General features: G+C 37.9%; 1 protein-coding gene across 4 annotated transcripts in view; it reads right to left on the bottom strand.

Moving 5' to 3' along the window:
* The window catches only part of C3H12orf56 (chromosome 3 C12orf56 homolog), a 75,651-nt gene that overhangs the window by 36,262 nt on the left and 26,285 nt on the right, over positions 1–13,104 (bottom strand). For all 4 annotated transcript variants that reach the window (XM_027930156.2, XM_071609701.1, XM_071609703.1 and 1 more), the window contains exon 4: positions 2,443–2,851. In XM_027930156.2, coding sequence (XP_027785957.1) covers positions 2,443–2,851 — 409 coding nt within the window. The remainder of the gene's footprint in view (positions 1–2,442; positions 2,852–13,104) is intronic.

Genomic DNA, 13,104 nt, shown 5'->3' with positions numbered 1-13,104 from the left:
CCTGGCTGGTTTAAATGATCTTTCCCAAAATTTCCTAAAACTTATGAAAACATCACCACGACTAACCAAAGGTGACCAATCTGAGGAGAGAATTCAACAGGGTCACAGAAAAGTCACAACTTTTATATTGTTTCTATTGAATTATTATCTTAATGTTACTAGGATAAATATTAGCCCAATTCATAATTTATATGCAAAATATTTGCTTATTCATTTTTCATCTTTCAAGGGATAGGATATTATTTTTAATGATACTATATACCAACTCATAAAAATAATACTCCTCCAACCAAATTGAGTTTGTTGGTCATTTTCAAAGAAAAAAAAATCCAATTATCTGAGTTCAAATCTCAGCTCCACACTAGCTATGTGACCTTGCACATACTTAATTTATTTGTGCCTCAATTTCCTCACCTATTAACTTGGGAATAACATCCTACCTCATAGGGTTATTGTGTAGACTAAACAGGTTAATATCTGTTTTTAAACAAACATATAGAAGGCCATTGTTTCACACAGGGCTCCTGCACAAGACCCAACCGATCTTGGAATCACTACTGCCAAATGCTGTATACTCAAATTGAAACTTTAAGGTACAGACAGATCCTAAAACATAGTCTGTCTGAAAACAGAATGATTCTAGTTTACCTGTCAATGTAACAAGAAAATTCCCTCTATTTTAACCTTACAAAAAAATGAATCTGAAGTAACCTGATATTAATCATTTTTCCCTGTTGTTCTGTTTCCTCTTTCCCATCTTACAGAACCCACTGTTCTGCTATTGCCCAGAGGAAACTCTCATAATATTTTGTAAAATGGAGGCTTCCCCCAATTCATTAATTGCTAATAAAAATCCATGGGATCCATAACCAAACTTGTAACTCTGCCTTTGACTCAATAAATCACCAGAACAGAGCCTACTAGATAACAATACATGTTAGTAATTGTTACTGCATTTATTATTGGAAAGGTTATACATAGCTTTATAGGTATGAATTAGTCATACTTGCCCCACCTGTGCCTCTGCTACAGAGTTAAAAAGTAGTATTGAAACCAGAAGTTAGTCAATTCAGGGAAGCATGAACAGTTGTTTTAAAATATTTATTCAGATTTTTTTTAAAAGTCAATTAAGTTTTGGTTTTTCTATTAGAATACAGAGTTCTTTTAATAGGCCAGGGTTTTCCTCTATTTGTGACTTGGTTACATTTTTAATTTGGACAAAGCTGTTTAAAAATTTAGAGGAGAATTTTAAATATTTGTAGTCTTCTGAATCTTGCTATGAGGGAAAAAAACTAGAGTTATCTTGCAGTTTTTCACAATTTTTAGTCTCTTATAAAACCTTTGCTTCATAGTTTTTTTCTGAATAAAACAGCTTTTTATATTTATTAATATTGTAAAGGAAGATCAATAATAAATGTTATCACTGAAGATAACTTAAAGGTATCACATTTTTTAAATAAGTTACTTGTTTTCTTAAACTAATCCAGATGTTTAAAAAAGAGCCCTGGGCTGGGATTGTGGCTCAGCGGTAGAGCGCTCGCCTATCGATTCTCAGCACCACATAAAAATAAAGGCATTGTGTTGTGTCCATCTACAAAAAAAAAGATTCTCTCTCTCTCTCTCTCTCTTGAAAAAAATAAAAAATTAAAAAAAAATAAAAATAAAAGAGCCCTAAGTGGGAGTTCTGGTTCTTCTCCTAAAGTTACTTTATAATCTTGAGTAAATCACTTAAAAGTTTTGTGCTTCATTTTCCTGGTTTGTAAAACAAGACTTAGACTAATGATTTCTAGATAAAATTATTTGATTCTATAACAATGATACCTATTTTCAAGAATGCAGAAAATAAATACAGAAACACAGTGACAGTGTTAAATTTTACCTGGGTCACCCCAAATAACTGCAAAAGGCTACCTAGTGAGACTCACTGATGACTGTCTCACTTACCTACGTCTACAAAATCCCAGGTTCTCCATTTTTGTCTTTCCTCATCAATGAGCATTTCTCCCTCTGCAACAGCCTGAATAAAATGATCCCCTTCATTGTCCAGTGCAGTTTTTGAGATGGTGGGAGCTGAACCCAGGGAAGCCCTACCACTGAGCTACATTTAAGTTGCTCAGGCTGGCCTTGAATTTGCAATCTCCTGCCTCAGCCTCTCAAGTCACTGGGATTACAGATGTGCAACACCACACCTGGCTTGTCCAGTGTATCTGTCTTTCAAAATATTATTAAAGTCTAGGGTAAATTTCCAAAATAGGGCGGTAGAGCCAGGAAGGCATGTTTATGGAAAGAGAGGGGGAGTGGGGAGAAAGAGAGAGAGAGAGAGAGAGAGAGAGAGAGAAAGAAAGGAAGGGGAAGGGGAGAGAAGGGAAGGGAAGGGAGGGAAAAGGATAGGAAAGGAGGGAGGGAGGTTAGAGGTCAAAGTTATCTTATGAGGACACTTACTATGATGTAATTGTTCCATGAACTTTTTAAGTGCAGAAATATTGATGAGGTTGTGGAAATAACATACAAATGAAGTTCCAACTCCTTCTTCTCTAGGTTTGAATTGCTCTGTAAAGGGGAACCTAGAAGGGAATTTTCTGAATGAAACTCATTTGTGTTCCTATGGCACTTGAAAAGGAATTCACTTGAAGAGTCTTTGTGATCCGGAAGTCTCTGGGGTTCTTTTGGGTTCCTTGTACAAGATGTCAAGCCAACAGCCTTGCCAGTAGCTGGTGTGAACTGACAGCTCCCCCTGGGGGGCACAGGTAAGGGTCGAAAGGCACCTTGGCCATGAAGGAACAGCTTCTTGGGGTCTGAAGGTGAACACAGAGTTGAGTCCTTGGATGGTGTGCTGCTCTCTTGGGGGTACCTGTGGGTAGAATTTAGTGTTAAATATAACAGTTAGAATTAATTAACACTTAGGATATAAATATAACATTTAGAATAATTAACACTAAGGAACAAAAAGAACCTGATGAGCAATTGCAACTAAGATTGGGAAAGCAAGTATTTTCGCATAAATGGAATGCTTGGTAAGAGGAGGAAGTGATTTGACCTGACTACAAGAAAGACAGCACGGCAATCCTTGATCAGACTTTCCTGTTTACGGAAACTGCACTCCACCCAATGTCATATCAAGAAGCACTTTTTATATTGAAAGCATTGTGCCTGCCCTTTGTGGAGCCCCAATAATTTCACTGAAAGGACCTTTTCATTCTGGTTTTTAACCTTATTGTCATTTTGTTGTCCATTCTGAACATCCTATAAGAAAAAAACTACTCAAATAGAGATACAAAGAATTTTTAATGCCGATTTCTTTAATTCGCATACTCCTCTGATTTTCCCAGGATCACCCCAGTAGGATCCGCCCTTCTTTCGGCATCAGTGTCGGATCCCATCCCTTCAGGTTCTTCATTCTCTCCACCACGACCTTCTCCTATCATGTAACACAAAGAAGCTGGAGAATACAGAAAGTGGCATTCCAACCCTGGCTCTGCCACCCAGTGGTTCTTTAACAAAGGTTAAAGTTTAAGGGAGGCCATGGTTTTGGACTAGCCTCCTACACTAGGCCCCAGCGGGTCAGATACCAGAATGGAGTCACTTGTGCTGAGTGTCACATACTCAAACTCAACCTGATTCAGCATGAAGAGGAAGTCCCCTCTACTTTGACCCTCTTTGTTCTCTGTTTCTACTTTCTTAGTCCTTTTCTGCCTATAAAGCCAACCTCCTCCTCCGCTCAGCTCAGCAGAATACTCGTTCTACTTTCTAGAATGAGGTGCTAACTGACTATAAAATCACAAATAGATTTGTGATTAGATCTTTAAACTGAAATTTTGGTAATTGTCTTTGACCTCATAATTGACTTAAGCCTCAATTTCCTAATTTTAAAATAGGAAAAATAGCACCAATCCCCTAGGGCTTCTGTGAGGATTTAATAAGAAAATACACTTAATGTGTTTGTAACACTAGAGACAACAAGTGCTAGCTGTTAATAATACCCTATATTGTCTTTAGTTGATGGCTTATCTTTTTATATTAAAGTATCTACATCTCCCATAAGATTGGAACCTCATGAAAGGGGAAAGCCACTTTCTTTTTATTAGTTTTTAATTCATTCATTAGTTCTAAAATTCATTGTCTGTATAGTGTTCTTGACTGAGCTCATTTCCAATCTGAGCTCTCTTCCCCACTGATACTGCATGTGCACACACATGTCCATATGCACATGTACACACACACACACACACATACACACACACAGAGTAGTCATTCCAGGTCTCCCATCCATCCCCCTATAACCACTCCTTGCCAAACTTAAGAATATGTATATGGCACTATGGCCGGGCACAGTGGCACACGCTTGTAATCCCAGCAGCTTGGGAGGCTAAGGCAGGAGGATCGCGAGTTCAAAAACCTTGGCAAAAGCGAGGCACTAAGCAACTCAGTGAGATCCTGTCTCTAAATAAAATACAAAATAGGGCTGGGATATAGCTCAGTGGTTGAATGCCCCTAAGTTCAATCCCTGGTACTGCCCTCCCAAAAAAGGTATATGGCACTATGGAAATAACCTAGGTGCTCTTCAACAGTTGAATGGATTATAAAAGACATGTGATATAATACACACACACACACACACATATATATATATATTATACATATATATAAGATATATATATAATGGAATATTACTCAGCCTTAAAGAAGAATGAAATTATAGCATTTGCTGATAACTGGATGGAGCTGGAGAATATCACACTAAGTGAAGTAAGCCAACCCAAAAAAACCAAAGGGCGATTGTTTTATCTGATATGTGGATGCTAATTCACAATAACTGGGTAGGGCTAAGGAAAATTAGAGTTACTTTAGATTAAGTAAAGGGGAGTGAAGCAAGGGGAGAGGGTATGGGAGTAGAAAGGATAGTAGAATGAATCAGACATTACCCCCCTATGTACATATACAACCATATGACTGGTGGGATTCTACATTATGTATAATCAGAAGAATGAGAAATTATGCTCCATTTATATATGATGTATCAAAGTGCATTCTACTGTCATGTATAACAAATTAGTACAAATTTTTAAAGATTTTTTTAAAAAATAGTATGTATGGCATTGTATTCCCAGAATAGGCTCTGGAAGGAAGAGTTGGGTGCTCATACTCTTCTTGCCCTGCAGAGTGGGACATGGCATAACCAGATTTTAATTACACAATGGACAAATTACTGTACATGATATACACAAACCCTAAATGCTGTTCAATAAGTGTCTTGCATGACCCTATTTTCTTCATAGGATTCTAATATTAGATAACAGTATTACTTAAGTGTCTAAGAATATATAATTTTTTTTTTTTTTTTTTTTGGCACTAGGGATTGAAGTCAGGGGCACTTGGCCACTGAGCCACATCCCCAGCCCTATTTTGTATTTTATTTAGAGACAGGGTCTCACTGAGTTACCTAGCGCCTCACCATTGCTGAGGCTGTATTCAAACTTGCAATTCTCCTGCCTCAGCCTCCCAAAGCTGCTAGGATTACAGGCATGTGCCACTGTGCCAGGCCACATTATGATTTTTGAATAAATGAACGTTAGAGATTGAGAGCTCATGACCCTCCTCCCACCACCAAATTAATATGCTGAAAATTAACCTTCATTGTGATAATATTTGCAGGTGGGGTCTTTGGGAAGTAATTGTGAAAGTAAATCCCTCACAAACGGGATTAATGCCTTTATAAGAGAGACTCCAGAGACCTCTTTAAGCTCCTTTCCATCATGTGATGGCACCCTTGTCTCTGACCTCTAGCTTCTGCAACTGTGAAAAATGAATTTCTGATGTTTATAAGCCACTCCATCTATGGCACTTGTTATAGCAGCCCAAACTGACTAAGATAACAACTATGTTTAGCTTAGAAAAGAATGAACTATATATATTTCATATCTCTTTATAGTAATACATTTTCTTCCTCCCTCCCTCCCTCCCTCTCTACTTCTCCCTCCCTCCCTCCCGCCCTCTCTCCCTCTCTCTCTCTCTCTCTTTCTTTCACAGTGAGGGGATTGTACTTAGGGCCTTGAGCCTTCTAGGCAAGCAGTCTACCAGAGAGCTATACTCCCAGTCCTAGTGATATACTTCTTGGTTTTAACTTGGTAAAATTTATAAACTGCTTAATTAACTCTTGTGATCTACAAAGTAAGAATTACCTTAAAAATAAGAGGATTTGAAAAATGCTGCAGTATATCTGAATGCTCTGAATATTTATTTATTTTTTAAGAGTAGGATTTATCCAAGTGAGAAGAAATGACACAAAGCTCCCATAAGGTGAGAGGAGACCTGAGAGGGGTTGTCCTAAATCTTATTTTCAACAAATATTTAGATAACTTTTTAATGTGCCAAATATAACTAATCTGATGCATTTTATAATTTCACGTAAAGTCACACTTAAGTCAGTTTTAAAAATTGAATGCTATCACTTACTAATCTATATTTTGAGATGTTTCAGCTTTATTTCTGATTAATTTAGTCTCGCTTAAATTTGGCTATTATTCCTAATCATTTTGAAGTTTCCCTATATCAAATACATGAGAATGTTTGGTAATCACTTAAATTATATAAAGGAGATTACTATTTAAAATAATCTTAGTTAAATCCCATTTGTGAATTCAATAAACCTGTAATACAAAATAAAACAATTCCTTCTAGAATCAAATCTTAAAATTCAGGCAGCAACCATTTTTAAATTAATAATAACATATATATGGCAGTTATGAAGTTATCCGAGTCAATTTCTCTTAGGTAATACCAGAGATACTGTAAATATTCAATGCTCTGTGCACAGCATTGAGCTCCAAAGTGGTGTTTAAAATAACTGCTGTGAACATGATCCCAAGTAAGCAAACACTATCTAACTGCTTGGAGAAATACTTGGCAATGATTTCACCAAAAAGCCTGGTTCCCTCACTAAATGATTATTGATCCCTCATACAGTGTACACAGCACACTGACTACCCTGATATCATGGAAATGTGATATAAAGAAAAGAAAGAAAATCCCCATTCTTGTCCAGGGTATTTGCAATTACTAGGAATAATTCGAAAAAAGAAAAAGAACTTATGGTTATCAAAAAAGAAAGGGAGATGAAGTATCAATCTTTTTTCTTGTTCATGTTATTGTTCCCACTGTTATTTATTTCATTGATTTTTGCCCTATGTTATTTTTTCATGCTTTTTAAAGTTTGCTCAGCTAACGCAGAATTTGTTTACAGTGAAGCCTTGGGAAAGAGGAAAGTAGCTGAGTTAGAAAAACTTTTGGCCTTCAGAACAGCACTTTACCATCTGTTAGTGGAGGAAACAGCTGATACTTGTACTACTTGCGAAGTCTGATATCTTAGGGTCAGCCTGACTGGCTGTGCTCTAATGTGCTCTGGCAGAAAGCCAGACAGCAGGAATCAAGGCCACCTGACTTGGTGTTGGAGGAGGAGATGAGATGTGCTAATCAATGTTCACTCAAGGGTTCTCTGTGGTGTGTGGTATACAGCACACACTAAGTACAGGGATCAGCTTGCCATGTATTTCCACTAGTCACCAACTGCACTGACTTAGGTACAAGGGACATAATAAGAAAAAAGAGTTTTTTTTTCATTTTTGTTTTTGGAATGTTCAAGTTACTCTGCCTCTGGAGCTAAGACCTAAGTGTACAGGAGACAGGATGCTTTGTTTGTCTAGGAAAGACAAAACATTTATACCCAAAGTAAACACTGAAAGAATCATCTATAAGAAACTTATAGCTGGGCACGGTGGAGCACGCCCAAAATCCCAGCAGCTTGGAGGCTGTGGCAGGAGGATTAAAAGTTCAAAGCCAGCCTCAGCAAACCAAGGCACTAAGCAACTCAGTGAGACCCTGTCTCTAAATAAAATACAAAATAGGGCTGGGGATGTGGCTCAATGGTTGAGTGCCCCTGAGTTCAATCCCCAGTACAGAAAGAAAGAAAGAAAGAACTTATATTGCTGTTTCTATGTCACATGAAATCATTTGTCACATGGCCTATCTTTCCGAATTTAGAGAGTATATCTGGGATTGTCGGCCTTAAAATGTAAACTATGTGATGTATATAAAATTCACACAATTTCAGCTAATACACAATAATAATTTCGGCTAGCTATCACACAGAACTTGCCCACATGGCCATCTCCACTAACAAGGATGTCTAGGAAGGCAAATGCTTTAAACTGAGCACATTACCATCCCAACCAAACTGAGATTCAGTTAATAAAGAACTGTAGAATTTGTTTATTCTTTTCTCCCTGCCCCCTAGCTTTAGGGAATTCTTAAGAAAAACAAGATACACCTCTCCTAAAAAAAACAATTTTGATGAAAAACCTGCTTGTGTTTTCTTTTGTAAAATCCATATGAATACATGGAGCTAACCACTGATGGAGAGCTACCCTGAAGAGAGACCTAAATATTAATCTATCATCAGAGATCACAAGTCTGTTTTCTATCCCTTAGGTGTTTAGAGGCCTGCTGTTTATTATTACCTTGAAAAGTAATCATATTAATGTAGGTCTCATGTCCCAGGATAACAGCATCCTCCTTATGACCTGCAGCTTCTCATAATTAAGTCTAAAGCTTTACACCTCAGAGGTGTTTCAAAGCTCTGCACATGGTAGCATCCTTTAGTCCTCTAATTAGGATTTTCTATCTCGACCTGCCCTTTGCTTAGACTTCTGATTCAGATGTTTAATTGTGGAGGTGACAGTGCTAGGAAACTAAAGGCTAGTAGACCCAGCTCCTTCCCCACCTGCTTTACTTGGCAACTACTCCTCCACTCCACACATGGGGTATACAGAAGCTGCCATGTTTTTAAAGACCCTGATATCTTGTCTGTGATGGATATTTTTAAACAGTGAATCATTTATTCAATCTGGATAGTCAGAAACCTCTTCCAGCATTTTAAATTTTTGAGACATGAAAATATGTGAGTTGGCCTATGTCTAATAGTGGGAGCTGCAGAGAACTTAAAACAGGTGGTTACTTACTTGTCTGACCCATGGAGGACAAGAGATACAGTGAGAGAAAATGAAGCTGATAACACAAACATTAGGGGAGGAGACAGAGAGCTCTGTGCATTCAGCACCTAGTTCCAGCTGTGCCTAATGCAGCTTCATTCTTACCATTCCTACATTACCATGGTTTGGTTTCTAAACTTTGCTAATTTTGTTCACCATTGTTCATCTAAAATTGAACATAAAGCCCAATAATTAGAATATGTCAGATTAGATAGATAAATAGGCCTCCATGTATATCTATTTCCCTATTTATCTGTCATCCACCTATTGAATGAGTGTTGAATCACAGAAGTTGCCCCAGTAATTCCAATAAATTCCTCTTTTAAAAAAATTTTATTTATTCTACTTTGTTTTACATGACAGCAAAATGCATTTCAATTCATCATACACAACTGGAGTGCAATATTTCAATTCTCTGGTTGTACATGGTGTAGAGACGCACCATTCATGCAGTCATACATGTAGCTAGGGTAATAATGCAAATTCCTCTTTTAACCCAAGCTAGGTTTCTGACAATTTTAACAGAGTTCTAACCTCCATGATAACCTAAAACAACTACTGTAACCATTCATTAGAAAAAGTTTATTTTTCTAAAGTAGAGGAAAACAATGAGACTCAGTATCAGTGTTCTAGAAAATTTGGGAACCATATGTCAAAATATGCAGTGAAAACTATAGAGTCCAGAAGCACATGGATGGCTGTCACTGGAACTGCCTCTCCCTTAACCCTCCCAGTCATGAAGGCCATGCTCAGAATTTCACGTAGTGCCCTGCTACTAGACAGAGCCCTCTTCCAGAAGCTCAGAAATCACAATAACCTTGAGGAAAAGAGTAAAAATACATCAACATGTACTTCAAAACATGATTCATTATTACATGGATTTAGACCAGATCAAATTCCTACAAGTCCATATAAGGTAAGCCAGGCTAGATTGTAAAGAACATGATCATTCATTCATTAAGTACCTATTATGTCCCAGGCACTAGGTCAACACCAGAAATGTCTCAGTGAACAACAGTATTTAAGTCCCTGTTCTCATGGAGCTTACATTCTAGTGGGATGACAAACAACAATAAACATGTAATTGCAGCTTTCAAAAGTGCTATGAAATAAACTCACATAAAGAAAGCTGTACATTTTTTGTCAGATAGTGGTATATTCTTAACCAGGTGATCAGGCAAAACCTCTCAGACATGGGGTCATTTAAGCTAAGACTTGAAGGATAAGAAAGTGGGCCAAGGGGAAAGGACAGAGCTTGGGCTGTGCTCTAGCCTTTGTGATAAGTAAGAGGTAAAGCTGGAGCAGTGTATCAAGACTAGGTCTTGCAGGGATGTTTAGTCAGTACAATGTTTTATTTTTTTGTGTAATAGAATGCCATCATGGACATTATAAAAAGATCAATTTGGCTTTCAATGTAGATAATAGATAGTGAGGCAAAGGTGGGGTGGTACCAAGGAGGAGTAAGTAGTTAGAGGTGTTCAGTTTTGCAAGTGACAGATTATCATGGCCTATACCAGGATATCTGAAGTGGAAAGAGACAATTTAATGGATGGATAAGAAATACATTTTGAGTATAGAACTCAGGAGTCTCAACAATCCAAGAGAAAATTGATGTCATTGTAGATTATCTACACCAGTAATTCCCAAACCTTTGTAGCTAGTTAACAGAATCATCTAGACCTGAAGAAGTCATGGCCTTTTGCAATTAATCCAGGTCGGCTTTATTTCCACACTCCAAATGACCTGGGCTGCCTCCTCACATGGCCTCAAATGACCTGGGCTGCCTCCTCAGCATGTGTTAAGAGGGTAGACTAATCTCAAAGCCATAACAACACTTAAGAAAGAACTGGGTGTCCCAGGTTCGGGTTTACTGACAAGCAAATTCAAGTCCCTATAACCATTCTAACCTTAAACAGCAGGAAGGTTTGGGAAAATGAGCTCTTATATTCAATTGACTTCTCAAACTAAACTTGTTTTAGATATTTAACATTGTTAAGAAAATTTTTTAAGTGTGTGGTTTTGTCTTTTGTAAAAGGCAAAATAGTAGGCATCCATGAATTTTTGATAATTAGTGGGTCTTTCTGAGCTTTAGGATTATCTTCATTAACAGTCAGGAATTGGACTTGGTAAACTGGCCTGAAAGAGCAGACTCCTAACGGCAGAAGCCAAGAGGGTGTGGCTTTAGTGCCTCTTACTCCCCAGGATCTCCAACAGTCCTCCCCAGAATGAGCCATGACAAATAAATATCAACACTACATAAAAGCAATGTAGTTGTGACCACTGGGGGAAAAAGAGCTGCCCCAAATAAACATATGGTCTAAGTAAATGAGTTCCCTAATCTCCCCTATTGCTACCCAAAGATCCTCTTTTATGGAAATTCCAGAATGACCCCGGGCTCCAGGAAGTATCTAATACTAGTCCAAATTCTTCCCCATATATACTAGTGTAAGCTTAAAATTCTACTAGTTTTTCCTCTGCTTCCAGCAAAGATGAAGTAGTAGGGGCCAGAAAAACACTCCCACCTGAAACAACCAAAAAGGGACAAAGTACGCAAAAATAGCTTTCAAAAGACGTCAGGCAGCCGGGTGTGGTTGGTGCAGGCCTGTAATCCCCGCAGCTCGGGAGGCTGAGACAGGAGAATCTCTCTTTCAAAGCCAGTCTTAACAACAGAGAGGCGCTAAACAGATCAGAGAGACCCTGTCTCTAAATAAAATACAAAATAGGGCTGGGGATATGGCTCAGTGGTCGAGTGCCCTAGTTATTGTCTTGAAAAAGTTTTCCAGACCACAGTAGGGGAAGGGACAGATAGAGATATTAATTGTGGTGATAGTTTCATGGGTTTATATGACAAAACAGGTATACACTGTTTATTATATGTCAATTATACCTCAGCAGGGCTGTTAAAATGAAATCCCACTGAGAGGTAACCATTTTAAATCTTATTATTATTATTATATTTTCATACTGTGTAGTTAGTAAAAACCCAGGCACAAAATCTTACAGGACCAGCAAGGATATTGACTAGGAAGTCAAGAGAAAGTATAGAGATGTGGGAAAGAGAGCAGGATGGAGGAAATGTTAACAAACTTGACCACTTGACCAGTGTGTTGAGAGCTGGAGCCAGCAGGGGCAGTCACAGGAAAGGCATGGTGGTGACTTTAGTTGCCACCATAAATGGGCAGCATTACTGGCATTTAGTGGACAAGAGTCAGAGAAGCTTAATTCCCACAATGTGTGGGACCACTTCACATGATCATGAATGGTGCACCATGAAATGCTAATAACACCCCACTGGAAATTCTTAGTATAAAGAATTCAGTTAGACTAGCTGTTGTCCCTTCCTTAATGTCACCGTTATCTTTATAATGTGTGTTTTGAGGTTTGCAATGCTAGCAGAATATTTATGAGTCAATTCTGTATTAGCCAATAAGATTTTCTGATGTTTTAGTCTCTATATAATCAGAATCTCCAAAGCCCTGAGAAAGCTGACAAAAACACAGAGAATGTTTCTATAGCTAACTCTTTAAACACTTTTAGGAAAATTACAGTTATTGTAGCCAATTTTCGACCAGTTGTCTTGTCCAAATAGTTAGTTGTAAGATTCTAAGATTAAATTTTTTTTTTGTGGGGGTGGGAGCGATGCTGGGGATGAAACTCAGGGCCTTACACATGCTAGACAAGCATTCTACCACTGAGATAAATCCCCAGCTCCAAAATAACTGTGTTTTTTTTTTCTTTTTGAGATGGGGTCTTACTATATTGTTGCACAGGGTGGTCTTGAACTTCCAGACTCAAATGATCCTCCTGCTTCAGCCTCCTAAGTAGCTTGGACTACAGGAACATGCCACTGTGCTTGACTCCCAGACCCCAAATAAAGCATTTGAGGTTAAAATTCTATAAAGCAAATGGTGATGTGTTTCCAGTAAGGGGGAAAAATTTGCAAACCTTTTTTTTCATGCATGAGAAAAGAAGTTATAATAATTTAGGATTAGAAGAGAATTTATAGATCCGCTTGTTTAAACAGTGACTGAAAGTGCAGTGAGAAAAGGCAAGCTTTTCC

Source organism: Marmota flaviventris, chromosome 3 (assembly GCF_047511675.1).
Source record: "Marmota flaviventris isolate mMarFla1 chromosome 3, mMarFla1.hap1, whole genome shotgun sequence".
Lineage (NCBI taxonomy): Eukaryota > Metazoa > Chordata > Mammalia > Rodentia > Sciuridae > Marmota > Marmota flaviventris.
This window is presented reverse-complemented; position numbering and strand designations above follow the sequence as displayed.